General features: G+C 44.6%; 1 protein-coding gene across 14 annotated transcripts in view; it reads right to left on the reverse strand.

The window, feature by feature from the left end:
- Positions 1-14,573, reverse strand: part of MTMR1 (myotubularin related protein 1) — a 63,212-nt gene that overhangs the window by 18,696 nt on the left and 29,943 nt on the right. For all 14 annotated transcript variants that reach the window (XM_081041968.1, XM_081041967.1, XM_081041978.1 and 11 more), the window contains 6 exons: positions 14,254-14,361; positions 12,001-12,102; positions 11,608-11,691; positions 10,637-10,786; positions 9,115-9,303; positions 158-343 (listed from right to left, as the gene is read on the reverse strand). In XM_081041968.1, the coding sequence (XP_080898094.1) occupies positions 158-343; positions 9,115-9,303; positions 10,637-10,786; positions 11,608-11,691; positions 12,001-12,102; positions 14,254-14,361 (819 nt within the window). The remainder of the gene's footprint in view (positions 1-157; positions 344-9,114; positions 9,304-10,636; positions 10,787-11,607; positions 11,692-12,000; positions 12,103-14,253; positions 14,362-14,573) is intronic.

A 14,573-nucleotide genomic window follows, 5' to 3' on the forward strand; every position in this document is an offset into this window, starting at 1 on the left:
CACAGTTTGGATGCTACCATGAAAACTAAGGAAGCCCAAGTACACAGCAAAGATGTGCTTATTTGCAATGTTGAGAAACAACTTGGATAGACAGATTTATGGCACTGACACAGAGAAATCTTATCCAGAAAGCATGTAAGGGACTGGCCCTCTTTACCCTTATATACTCCAGCCAATGTGTCCCATCCACATTGGATAGCCACCGTGCCTCATCGATGGAGGGGTACACGATCTCTTTTAATTTACGTAGTGACTCTCTCATCACGTGAATGTTGTGGATCTCCAAAAACACGAGTTCTGCATTTGGGTAAGCACTTTCACTTTCATATCCTCCACCCTTTGCCTGTGAAAGACAATAGATAGACATCACTTCATCGGAGTTAACCTCTGTTCTTTCTAGTGTTACCAAATTGAGACCATTAAAGAAGCAACACACTTATCTGTCCATAATAAACCTCCTAAATCTTTGTATGAGTTTCCTGTGGCCACTGGAACAAAATACCACAAGCTAAGTAGCTTGAAACAACAGATATGTCATCTCTCTCGGTGCTGGAGGCTGGAATGTCCAAAAACAAGATGTTGGCAGGGCTGCACTCCCTCAAACTTCTTGGGGAGGATACTTCTTTGCCTCTTCCACCTTCTGGATAGTGCCAGGTGTCCCTGGTTTATAGACATATTACTCCAATCTCTGCCTCATCATCACATGGCCTTTTCCTTGTATGTGTGTCTTCTCTTCTTGCAAGGACACTAGTCAGATTGGATCAGGGCCCAGTCTACTTCAATATGGCCTCATTATAACTTGATAGCATTTGCAATGACCCTATTTCAAAATAAGGCCACATTCACAGGTACTGGGGTTAGAATTTCAACGTACTTTTTAAATGGAGACACAATTCACCCATAACAATTCTCCATCACCGATCGTCAGGTTTTAAACCATTAATACATGGATCTTACTCAAGACAAATTAAGTTTAAAAAGTTTTGTCTGTTAGTGCCATTTATCTGAATAGAAAAAAAATACACTACCACACAATTTCTGTATAATAAAATAGTTTGTAAATTCCTAACAATGAGACTTTAGCAACTTAAGTAAAATAAAATGCAAACGTAACAAAAAAGGGGGATATGGTTCACCCCTTGGTAATCTCAACAAAATCTAGTGTGTAATTAGCTTATATTTTGTAGAGATCAACATTCAAAACACATCTGTGATGAGAATGTAGAGAAACTAAAACCCAAATACATTGCTGGTGGGAATTCAAATTGTGCAGTCTGTGGAAAAAAGTTTGGTGGTTCCTCAAAAAGTTAAATATAGAATCACCATATGAAACAACAATTCTAGTCCCACGGAATTGAAAACAGGTATTCAAACAAAAACTTGTACACGAATGATCACATCAATACTATTCACAATAGTTAACAGGTGGAAACAACCCAGTGGCCATCCATGGATGACCAGATAAACAAATTGTGGTCTAATCCCATAATGGAATATTTTTCAGCTATACAAAGGAATGACGCAGTTGTTCCATGCTACAACATGGATTAACCTTGAAAACATTATGCTAAGTGAAAGATGCAAAAGATCCCATACTGTATGATCCCACTTGTCTGCAATATCCAAAACAAGGAAACCTATGCAGACAGAAAAGTAAATTAGCAGTTGCCAGGGGCTGAGGGAGGGGAGAATGGGCAGTGACTGCCAATGGGCACAGAGTTCCCATTTGGGACTATGAAAGCATTCTGGAATTAGACAGCGATAACTGTTGCACAACATTGTGACTATACTGGAAGTCAATGAATTGTAAACTTTGGAATGATTAAAATGGCATGTTGTATGTTGTGTGAATTTTATCTCAATAAAAACAATAGTCAATGCATCTGTAAGCCCAAAGACCTCACTCTTCATTTAGTCTCCACTTACCAAGTGGGTACTAATGCTCGGCCCTGAGCTAAATACTGGGGCAACAGTTATGAACAAGTGTAGACCCTGGTCCTCAAGGTCCTCAAAATATAGTGGGGTAAGCAGGTGAGGAGAGGGCGCACGTGTAGTACAGGAGGCAAGTCCTTTGCTGTAGGAGAGCACAGGGTATGCTGGGAGGCTGCCAGGGGGACAGAAGAGATGTCCACACTGAGACGAGAACCCAAGTCAGGAAAGCTTTGCTGTGGGAGGGAACGTCAAGAACATGCAAGGCAAAGGGCCATCGTGTTTAGATGCTCAGAGATAGGCAAGGACATGGCTTCTCAAGAGACAGGCAACAAATTCAGCAGAGAACACTAGGGCAGTGGAAAGAGCAGGGAGAGAGGAGGCCAGAAAGTGGCCAGGGCCTGGATCAGAGTTGCACGGTAAAATCATCACTGGCTACAGGGGATGGGAGGGGCTAGAGAGGGGTGGAACCTTGTGCATGTGGACCAGCTCGGAGACCGACGGTCATCTGGCTGAAGGAATCATGGCAGAGGCAGCAGGGCGGAGACATGCATCTGATTTGAGATAATTAAGAGACAGGACAAGATGGCTGATCGGGGCAATGGACGTGGATAGCACAGGAGGTGACAGTGATACCCATGATTCTAGATTGGGTGACCGGAGAGATGGTGGCATCTTTACTGGGATATAGACTACTGAAGAGGGAACAAAGCGTTTGGCTTTGAGCATAGTGAGCACAAAACGGCAGTGAGAAATTCAAGGGGAGAGGTCTACTGGCAGCGTGACACACAGGTCAGAGCTCAGTGGAGAGGTCTGAGCTGGGCATATCAACACGAAGTCACGGGCCCATGGATGATATTGGAGGACAGAGATCTGGCACATGGTGCTCAAGTACAGCAAGTAATGTGAGAGGTGAAGGCTGGGCACCTGAAGAAGGCCAGCATTTAAGGGCTATGCAGCAAAAGAGACTGAGAAAAGTAGCCAGAGGTTGAAGGGGAAAAAAAGGGAAAAGACTATTTTGAAAAGCGGAAAGCACTCAACTATGTCAAAAGCTTGTGAGAGCAAGGAAAATAAGAACTGAAAAACACACGTTGGATTTTGTGTCTAGAATGTACTTGGCGACTTTACCAAGAACAGTCTGAAGAGATAGCTTAAGGGGCAAGCGAGGGGCAGTGTGGGGACAGAGCCCCAGAAAGCAGTTTCCAGGCTCTCACATGGAAAGGTGCTGGCTCGGGTAGTAGATGGCCATCAACTGTGATCGGATGGCCATCAGCTGTGGCTAGTTGGCTGTCAGCTGCAACCAGTGAGCCATTGGCCACTAATATAACTGCTGTGTCTACGCTAGCAGTAAATGGGGGCTAGCAGGAAGATGGTGGCTGGCAAGCACAGATTGCAGTTAGGGTGGCGGGTTGCGGACAGTGTGGCTCCTGCTTCCTGTGTCTCCAACCCAGGTGCCAGCGAGAATATAGTAGTATGACTCCCCTACCTATGGCTCCATGGGTGTTCCTTTTTGGCCTCACCATATCCTGAGTTCTTATGTGGGAAGCGGGAGCTGAGACCCCACCTGTCACCCCGCACGACAGGCAGTGAACACTAAGCTCCTCCAAAGAGCAGGGGAAGGTGCCAGCTGGAAGGGGACGGTGACGATGATTCCAGGGGGCGTTTATTTGTAAATGGGGAAAACTTCATCAGAAGGAGGCAGTAGAGAGGAAAGGTCAGGGACCCCAGAGAGGGAACAGGGATGACTGAGCAGGCAGGGGAGGTGGGGGTTGCACACAGGGCACAGGGAGGAGGCCCCCACTTCCATCTTTACAGGAGGCAGGAGGCTTCCATGGACAGGAATACAAGCTGTTCCCAGGTGTGGTGGCAGGAGCAGAGGAAGTTCCCGTTTGAGGGTTGGTGTATCCTCTGTGAAGGAAGCAGTGTCAGCTGAAGGGGGTGGAACTGGGTGGTACATTAGAAAAGAGTCCCTAAGGGGCTAAAACGGCCCCTGGGGAGGGGCAGAGTTGATTCTGGAGAGCATGAGTCTGGAGTGACTCCAACCTGCATGATGTGAGCCTTCTGTCTTCCTGGGACACTCAGCAGCCCAGGCTGTGGGCATGAGAAAGGCAGGCAGAAGTGAACTGGGCCAGACAAGGGTGCTGAAGGTCTAATGAGCCAAGGTGCTGGCCGTAGGACAGTGGAGGGGCAGCCTAAGGAGACCAGGCTGGGCAGGAGCACATGAGTACGGGCGGGGCTGAGAAGGGGCCAGGAGAGTCTGGAGGGGGGTCGTGTACTGAGGACAAGCTGTGGAGCGGGAACGGCCTGCGGACACCTGCAGAGGAGTCTGAGGTCTGAGAGGGCAGTTTGCACCTGAGAATTCAGAAGGAAAGCAGCTCTGGGGAAGACCAGAGCCTGCCTGCGGCTGAAAGCCCCTCCACCTGGATGTAACTGCAGTTGCTGAGTTTCTGATAAAATCTGCAAATGGCAAACATGACTGACAGGAGAACAACAACATTGTGCACATGTGGATACGAGCTTCTATTCCAAGTTATTCCACAGAATTATATGAGACAACTTAACTTGAAGAATACACTGTTGGAACACCAACTATGAACAAGGCTGTTTAGAGCACGGTCCTGCCTCCATGGAGTAATTATGGTTTTCATAACAAAATTAACCTCAGCGCCCACTAAAGACGCTGCTGACTGAGGTTGGAACAGCACAGTGTCGTGCTTAAAGGCACAGGCCTGGGTGGCAGGGAGAGCGGGTTTGTAATCCAAGCTCTGCCACCCAAATACCACTTTAGCTTTCTCACCGGTAAAAACTTCAAAGGGTCACTGTGGGGATTAACTGCTAATTAAATTAATAAAATAAAATAAAATAAATGATGTTAATGAAAGCTAATCCACGCACAGCTTGTTGCCTTCTCACTACCCCCCAAACATACTCCAGCGCCGTTATGTTATTACCTCACAAGCACCTATCACGTAGGAAGCCAAGAGCTAGCAGAGGAATGGGCCCCAGGCCCTGCGGAGCAAAGGGGCAGGAAGAGTCTCGGAGAGAGCTTGAGGGGTTGTGCTGGGCCTCGTATTTATCAGGCTCTTCAGCACGGGAGGAAACCAATGCTAAGCGTTGGTTTTAACCAGGAGAATGTATTTAAGGGCAATGTGTTACCTGGAAACCGATTACCAAGGATTCAGATAAGACAAATGGCAGTCAGAAAATGGGGGTATGGAGGCAAAGAGTGTGAGTGCCTACTCCAAGCCAGGACACAGAGAACAGGCACCTCGAGGTCTTGAGACAGAAGAAGGGGAAGGAGGGTGAGAAGCGGAACCACCTTTACACCGGCAGGAATACGGGGAGGGTTTCAGAGAGTTCTAGAAGACAAGAACTTCATAGCCAGGCCTCTCTCTATGGGGCAAAGCAGGGTTCCAGAAAGAAGCTAGTGACGTTGGGCCACTAGCCCCCAAGTCTGCAAGAATAAGTTGATACCAGCGGTGACAGGGCAATCCTCAACCCTCTTGGGAAAAAGAAACCCGAACGCCAGCAGCCATCTGAAGGATGGACTCAGGTTTCCTCGATTTCAAGCCAGCTGTTGAGGGCTCCTTGAAAGCCTGCCACTCTTTGCCCATTAGCATGCCAATCCTCGGCAGGAGGGAAGGCTCCCAGGTGAGAAAATTGAAGCCTCTAAGAGGGCTGAGAACTCCCAAAGGCCAAAGGCACAAAGTGGCAGGGCAAGATTCCGATGCCCCCAGACTCTGAAATCCGCACACTGCTCATTGTGCACAACATGAATCTGTGCCCGCCAAATCCAAATGTTGGGATCCTACCCCCCAAGATGATAGGATTAGGAGGCGGGGCCTTTGGGAGGGAATTAGGTGATGAGGGTGGAGCCCTCAGGATGGGATTAGTGCCCTAAGAAGAAGAGATACGAGAGAGCTTGCTTCTTTCTGCTCTCAGCCATGTGAGGACACAGCAAGAAGGTGGCAGGGTACAAGCCAGTAAGCAGGCCTTCACCAGACACTGGATTTGCTGACCCTGATCTTGGACTCTAGAACTGTGAGAAATAAATGTTTGTTGTTTATAAGCCACCTAGTCTCGTATTTTGTTACAGCAGCTGGAGCTAAGACAGCCCCTCCCTCCCAGTCTTCCCCCTGGGCATGCCTTCTCTTCTGGAATCTAGGACCCCTCCCTCCCTCTTCCGGGTCTCCTCCCAACGCTTAGACCACGCCTTCCTTCACAGAGTCTCTCTCTTGCCCATCACAGACGACATTTCTGAGGGTTTGCTGCTTGGCCCCTGCTCACCAGACCTAGAGTCCTTCCATATTAAGGAGATTCCCCCCCCACACACACACACACGCAGGCTGCAACCATCACCCAACAGGCCGCTGGGCCCCAATCTCAAACTCAACCTGACCACTTTCTGAGCTCCAGAGCTTTATCTTTCCCCACACAGTCTCCTCGAATGCTACAGGTTAAAGCTAAATTCCTTCCCTCCATGTTCACTCTCTGAAAAAGAAATGTGACTTAAAAACCTTTGGTGCTATTACACTGCCTCCATGATGGAGTCTGGAGTTTTGAATTAATATACAACGCCACTTGCCATTAGGTCCTCTAAATGGCAACTACCCATTGAAAGACGACCTGACCTGCCAGCCAGCCAGACCGTCTTCCACAGTCTATGGAGCAGCTCTTATGTGATGGCCCAGGTCGGGGGACCCAGGTAGACTCAAGATCCTTATAGTCCCTGCTGTCATGGAGCTGAAGGCCGAGGGGCGAGACACGGGCTGAATGAGCAATCAGAAGTGTGCTGAGGATTATAAAAAAGGAAGTGCAGAGCGCCAAGGCACAGGAAGGCCTCCGCTCATCTGGAAAGACCTCCCTGAGGAAGTGACATTTGACGTGTCATCTGAAGGCTGGGGGAATGGTTAGCTCTGGGGGCACAGGCTCGGAGATGACAAGGAGACGTGCTTAAGAAACTGAAAGGAGCCTCCCACAGCTGAGACATGGAAGGAAAGGGCCCGTGGTGGGGGGCTTCAGAGGCCCTGTTCAGGAATTGTATGTCAGTGCTTCAGGGCACGGAAGGCGTGCACAGAGCTGTGTGTTTAGATTACATGGGCCATGAAGTAGAGACTAGATTCAAGGGGACCGCTATCAAATACTAGCAAACTGAATCCAGCAGCATATTAAGGAGATTATACACCACGGCCAAGTGGGATTTATCCCAGTAACAGGGGATTCTTTGGGTTTCCTAGTGCTACAGTAACAAAGTAGCACAAAGTAGGGGGCGGTTCAGGGTTCTACACAGCATTGAGTGGCAGAATCTGGAGGAAAACCCAGGGATAACTGATTGCCAAGCCAAGGCTTCTTACCACCCTGCTTCTCAGGCCAGTTTGGATACGCTGAGGTTGTTACCTGGGAGACAGCCAAGTGGAGATGTCAACTGGACAACAGGATGGAAATTCTGCCTCAGCCTCAGGAGGGATCACGATGCGATAGAAACTTGGGTGTCAAACTCAACATATAGAGTGTTTAAACTCATGGCATCGGAGGACATGGCCCAGGGAGATTATGCAAAGTAGCAAAGAGGACCCAAGACTGAGTCTGAGGAGCACAGCCATTGGTAGGTTGGGAAGAGGAAGAGGAACCAGCGAAGGAGGCCAGAGAGAGAGAAATCCCGGGGGTGAGATGTCATGAAAGTCAAGAGAATGAAGTGGTCCACTCTGAGGTCAGTAATAATGACAGCTAACTTGACCCAAATGCTTTCTCAGGGAGGGACACTGTTCTGGGTCCTTTCCTGTTGTCACATATCCACTCCAGGAAGTAGGTTTACTGTCATTGTTATTTTAGAAACGAGGCAATCGTGATCTAGAGAGATGAAGTAACTGCCCAGGGTCATGTAGCAAATAACAAGGTTCCTTTTACACTCTCAGAGTATAAGCACATGGCAGTTGGTGTGACTGCTTGTTTCATACGCACCTGTCCCCAGTGCCTAATGTGTGCCGGGCCCACATTAGTACCGAGGGAAAATGACGTCTCTGGTGGCTTGTTTTGCTCCTTGAAGGAGAAGATGATGGCTTCTCTTGAGAGTGAGATGGGGGAGGTAGGAGGGTAGCTTTTTAGAGATTGTGGTCGATGGAATAATCACTGAGGAAAGAAGAGGCTCAAGCTACCCAAAGAAACAAAGACCTCCCCAAGCACTGCTGAGGAGGACGTGGTGGGGGGTGACCCTCAGACATCTTCCTCTTGTCACTGTTGTGAATGACATGCTCTGGCACACTGTTGGATAGGTTCTCGTGCTCTCTAGGATGTCCTGCCTGTCTCTTCCTGCTAACCATCCAAAGCCAGCTTGAATGGGGCTTCTTTCATGAAGCCTTACCCAGCTTCACTAGCAGGGCTGGTCAATCCCTCTCCTGGCTCCCTCAGCGCACTGAGCTGTACCTCACCTGGTCTATTGTGGGTATCTTCCCCACTAGGTGTCCATGACATGTTTGTTACTCAGATAGCAGTTTATAAGTAGGCATGAGATGGTAAGTGTGCCACCACCTTCCTGATACCTGAAATTACTTGTGAGAGGGCCAAACCCTCCTACTGCTAAATGCCCGTCTGTAGTAACACACTGCTGGAAAGTCATCCATGGGAAATCGAAATGACTCGGTTCAGAGCCTTTCCTATTTGGATAGCGGGTTCTGAAGGCTTGATGCCATAGCTGTCACTAGGTACAAAGGACCCTGTCCCCTTCAGCTAGTAGGGATCAAATGGGGTGGTCTGCAGATGCCACTGCTCCATGTGATTTATGGAAACTGTATATTTGTCTACCTTCACATACCTGATTCCATTCTAACAGCTTCAGACCAGAGAGGAATGAATCAAGCAATCACCATACATATTTCACAGGTTAAAGGGACTTCCAAGGGCCTCACGATCATTTCGTTAAAATACTTGATTCTTTGGGTGATAATTCTCTTTCTGGCTCATTGCTTAATTAATTCAGCAGACAGGATTGTGGAGGAACAATAAGGAAGACAAGATTCCAACCCACATGAGACCCCCACAGACAATATGCCAGAGAAGGATAACTACAGGCTACTCGGAAAGATTCCACCTTCAGGGAGGGAAGAAGTCGGTGGGCCATTTGAACCGCATAATGATTTACAGACAGTACATAAGACAAGCCCCACTGCAATGTCATCGAGAATGTACCTTGTTGGTATCGGCGACACTGTTCTGCCGGGCATCGAAGATGATAAGTTTGTGAGATTGTGCATTAGCGTCCATTATTGTCTGCAAGTATTTTTCATCTTCTTTGCAGCGTTTATCATTGGGACCCACAAGGGGCTGGCTGCAACGAGTAATCGTTGCCTGACTTTCTGGATGAATCCATGACAACACCTGTTTGTAAGCAACACATGAGTTCAGTTCCTAAAACAACATATGTTATAATTACCAGGCAGTAAAAATAAGTTTCCTTCTTAAGCACAGCTTCTTCTGCATATTTTCCTCCAAAATGAGGGGTCAGGCCAATCACAGCATGATAGTGGCCATGGGACTCAATGTTTGGGTCAGATTGAAAGAAGTCTAACTAGATGAGCTCTAAAAATCCACTTCTATCTCTAAACTTCTATAAGTCTCAAAAACAAAACAAAACAAAGCAAAAAAAACACAAAAACTGAAACAGAACAAAAAAACTAGGAAGTAAGACAACAGATTACTAACATCAAACCCCATTCCTATTTGATTGACTAGTTTTATTTTGTCTCCTAATTTTCAAACATCTTTGTATCTTAATAATGATACATGTGGCCAGATGAGGACAAAGTAAATATACAGCCTCTCAGAAAATCTAAAGCTATGTCCCCAAACCTCCCGTTTTCCTCCAGTGGCCAAGCGACTCAGGATTGTCCCAGACCATAAACTCCGAGCTGAGTAACGTTCACTCCCTCCCGGGTCGTGGTGATAGTATCACAGGGGTATGTATGCATGTGTCCAAACTCATCATACTGTATACATTAAACAAGTGCAGTGTTTTTGTATATCAATTAAACCTCAATAAAGCTGTTTTAAAAATCCACCCCCTGCTGGCTGCTACTGTGTTTCCCCGAAAAGAAGACCTAACCGGAAAATAAGCACTACCATGAGTTTTCAGGATGCTCATAATATAAAATAAGCCCTAATGCGTCTTTTGGAGCAAAAATTAATATAAGATCCGGTCTTATTGCGGGGGAAATACGGTAGGGCTTATTTTACATTACGAGCATCCTGAAAAATCATGCAACAGCTTATTTTCTGATTAGGTGTTATTTTCGGGGAAACACAGTATGTTTCTTTTCCTAATGGTGTCCTTCCCATGCAGCTGCAGCCTTGCACTCACTCGACATTTAAGGACATGTCTTTTCTCTAGGATGAGACGGTGGAATCGGTGACATAAACCGTTAACGCAGTAGCATGCTAACTCCTTGTGGCTATTCCTTCATTATTCCCTACTACATGTTGAGTCCATAGCTGAAGTTACCCTTGTACTTAGCAATGTGAAGTCATAGAAAGCGGAGTCAGTAAAGGGAATGTTTATATAATTAGGTGGCTCTTGACAATCAAAGTTATGCTCAGGTTTTGGGCCTTATTTTCCTACTTTCCACTTTGTTCACTGGATTTTTTTCTGTCTTCTTTCCATATTAGATCTAATACGGTGGATGTTTATACCTAAATGACAATGTTTGTTACTTACAGGGATTCTGCCTTTTGCTCGAAAGGCTGCCACTTTGTAAAGGTCATCGTCTTTTACACTAGTTGGCACAACAATGATGGCAGGGTAGGTGTCACAGAGCTCATAATTACTGTTGACTTTGGATATTTTCCAACTCTCATTTGGCAAGCCCTGCAGAGTGTTAGAGAAGAAAGGAGGGGGGTGGGAAGCATACTTTTACACTTTCAAAAAGTACTAAGCATGAACCACGTCCATTTCTGATATTCTACTAACAACCATTTATAATTTGTTCAGTGCTACTTAATAGTTTAGATACATTTACCTAATATAACCCATTTCAAAAAATCTAACGAAGCATGAGAATTTCCAAACATACTAAGAATGAAAATTATATACTAGAATCCCAGTCCTATACATTTCTTAATCATGTTTTCTATAATGAATGAACATAGTGTTGTTTTTGAAAATGCTCATGAAAGCCCTTTAGAGACACAGAAACTTCTTACAAATGTCTAAAATAAGTAATATAAATCACCATAGCAAATATCAGGTAGAGACAGAGATTAAATGTCATGAAAATCATCTTACTGGAATATATTGAAACTGACAATGCACATAAGAGCTTCTGGTAGAGGAATACCACAACAGACGGATATAGTCACGCCATATACTTAAAATATCATTGAAGCCATTGGTTTTCATCCTTACGCATCAACTCATTACCACAATAACTAATAAAAGCCATATAGTCAATTTGCTTTTTAAACCCTAGTCCTTGTTCTCCACTTGTCTCTGGAAAAGGGATGAACACACCGTGGCATAGTCAACGGTTTGGCATAGGAAGTCCGGGGCATCAGAACCTACAAGCTAGGTGAATTATACCTACATACAACTTGTTTCAACAGGTTTCTTCTGCGCAATATTTCTAACCTTTTAGAAAATAAAAGGATGCTCAACCTATTATTTTCAGTTTGATAAGCAGCATACTTTACCTGTCTCCTATATTCAGCTACTGGATCATAAACTTTCCATCCATTAACTGGAAATTTTTCTTTATAGTTGTATGCAAAGAGCATCTGGATACAAAAACCACAAAATACATATGTCAGTATTTCCTTGCTATGTCATATACACAATGTTAAAGCTTTTCATTCAGTTATGAGCTGAATGTAGTAAGATTCCCATTTTAATCTGTAAATTTTAAAGCAACAAATTGGCAGTTTTCTTAATCATTACACAGAACTGACAGATTTTAAATACTTTAATATTAGTTCCCAGCTGAGAGAAAAGAGATAAAGGAAACCACTGGAAAAAGAAATAATTAAACATGAAATTTTTGGACCTCCACAAAGGCATGCAAAAGCGGTTGATTTTGGTGTACCTACCTGCCCATTGGAAACAGGAAATGCATGTTTGTTAAGGTTTTCAAATATCCCCAGTTTACTCTGTTCTTCCTGTTTATAAGCAAGTCTCAAGTTCCTCATATCCTGTTAAACAATTAGCAGAACTCATTTATTCAATGTGTACTGAGTACCTATGAGGGAGACGCCATGCTGCAGAGATCAATAAAATATTTGCAAAGACTATACATACATCTTACATGCATTGGGTATCTATGGGAACTGGTAACAGTGGGTGCCTACAGGGAGTCCAACAGGGTTTACTTACTTTTTTCTACACACAATTTTTGTACCTTTTCAATTGTACATCGCCTGTTTCAAAAAACAGACCTCACACCTTGCAAGGCTCTCAGGCATCAGAAACAGCCACAGGACACCTGCCTACATGACCTAACTTCCTGGTGTACTCTTCCTCCAAGCTACATGGGCTACACATGTATACCCTGACTGAGCTGATTTGCTATTTAGGATTGCTGGGGAGAGAAAAATGTTGCAAGCAAAGGAAACAGCATGCGTGAAGACCCCAGACAGTGTGTGTGTGTGTGGGAGGGGCTTTGAGTGTGAGCAACTAAAGGAACTGGAATGGCAAGAATGAGGGGAGGGTGGCTGGAGATGAAGCTGCAGAGGAAAGTCAGTCAGATTCAGACTCACCGGGTCTTGATAAGCTTTCCTTCTAGCCTAAGGACAGTGGGAAGCTACTGAAGAGCTCTGCCTAGGGAGATGACATGTTTCAAAACTGCAGAACTGACTAAGTCACCCCACTGGCTGAAGTTCTGTAGCTGCTTCACATGGCTCCGAATGTAGAAGCCTGGCCTGAGAAGGACACCTGTCCCTTATCAAAGGCCACCACGGCCAGGTAGTGCCCAAAGCAAGCCTAGTGAGCCAGAGATTTGTGACCAGGAATAGTAGAGGTTTCTTTGAAAAAGGGGGATTCAACTGTAATCTAGGGTCCGCCACAGGGAGCTGTCCTCAAGAGATTTGACCAAAACAAACAGATGGGCAGGGATCCCAAACCCATGTTTGAAAGGAACCTCGATGATTCTGCAGGCAGGACCTGTTTCCCAGTACTTTGGGTAGGGTTGTTGATAAACTGCATTTCCAATAAAAACATCAGTTAAGGTGTTTCTTAAGTGACTAGTTATTTTAAGTAACTAAAGTTATCACACACATTTCTACTTAACCTGTTGTAGGAAGGGTACAAAACCAAAAGGATGAAAATTCCAACATAGCCAAGAAACTTAACTGTGTTTTTAATCACAGAATTTACGAATACAGTTGACCCTTCTGCAACATGGGTTTGAACTGTGTGGGTCCACCTTACACACAGATTTTTTTCAATAAATACTGTAAATGTATTTTCACTTCCTCATGATTTTCTTAATAACATCTTCTTTCTCTAAGCTTACTTTACTGTAAGGATACAGTACATAATACATATAACATATAAAATATGTGTTAATCAATAATTACCAGTAAGGCTTCTGGTCAACAGTATGCTATCAGTAGTTAAGTTTTTGGGGAGTCAAAAGTTACATGTGGGGTGAAGGGATTAAGAAATACAAGTTGGTAGTTATGAAATAGTCACAGGGATGTAAAGTACAGCATAGGGAATATAGTCAATGATATTGTATAATAATAACTATGTGTGGTGCCAGGTGGGTACTAGACTAATCGGGGAGATCACTTTGTAAGATATATAAATGTCTAACCATTAAGAACTTCACTTGAAACTAATATAAAATAATATTGAATGTCAATTGTAATTGAAAAAAATAAAATAAAAAGATTAATATGGTTTTAAACAAAGTTATACATGGATTTTCAACTGTGCAGGCAGTTGGTTGATGCCCTAAGCTTCACATTGTTCAAGGGTCACTGTACTGTTGTGCCTTGAGGAAGTCTTTGACCATCCACTGTTCTGAAAGTTAGTCTTAAAACAACAAACTGGAAAAAATATGGATCTCTGCTTTCCACTGATTTTTCTGAAATGTAACAAATAATGTCAGCACGTAGGTCATAGGTCTATGCTAATTAGAATATTTCAATAGAAAAGAAGAGGTTTACTACAATGGCTTACATAAAGGTATGAATTGGTTGATATAAGATTTGAAGAGGTCTTTGTCCTGAAAACATTTGAGTCACTTACAATACAAACTACCCCGTTCAAAGACCAGGAAAAATGCTTCTGAGAAAGTTCCCAGCTGACTGCCTCTCATTTTAATGGTGTTGGTACCATACCTTGCACACGATCTCTATACCACAAGAATTGTCCCCATGGCTCTGCACCCCAATCTTCTCAACTCTGCTGATCACTCCCAGGGGAACGTCAAGGATGAAATGTGGGTCCTGAGTTTACAAATTAAGAATGCCTATTAGTATCAGTCAACAGAGTTTTCGTATTTTAAGTCTTCACTGGCTTAAAACACATTTGTTTACTTTGCATTTCCTCTTTGTCCCAGCCAATACACTGAAGCCTGGTTCATAGCATGCTTTCTGAAGATGTTAAGAGTACAATTAAACTCCCCCTCCCGGTGTAAGTGCTACTTTAATGGCCTTTT

This window comes from Rhinolophus hipposideros (assembly GCF_964194185.1).
Source record: "Rhinolophus hipposideros genome assembly, chromosome: X".
Lineage (NCBI taxonomy): Eukaryota > Metazoa > Chordata > Mammalia > Chiroptera > Rhinolophidae > Rhinolophus > Rhinolophus hipposideros.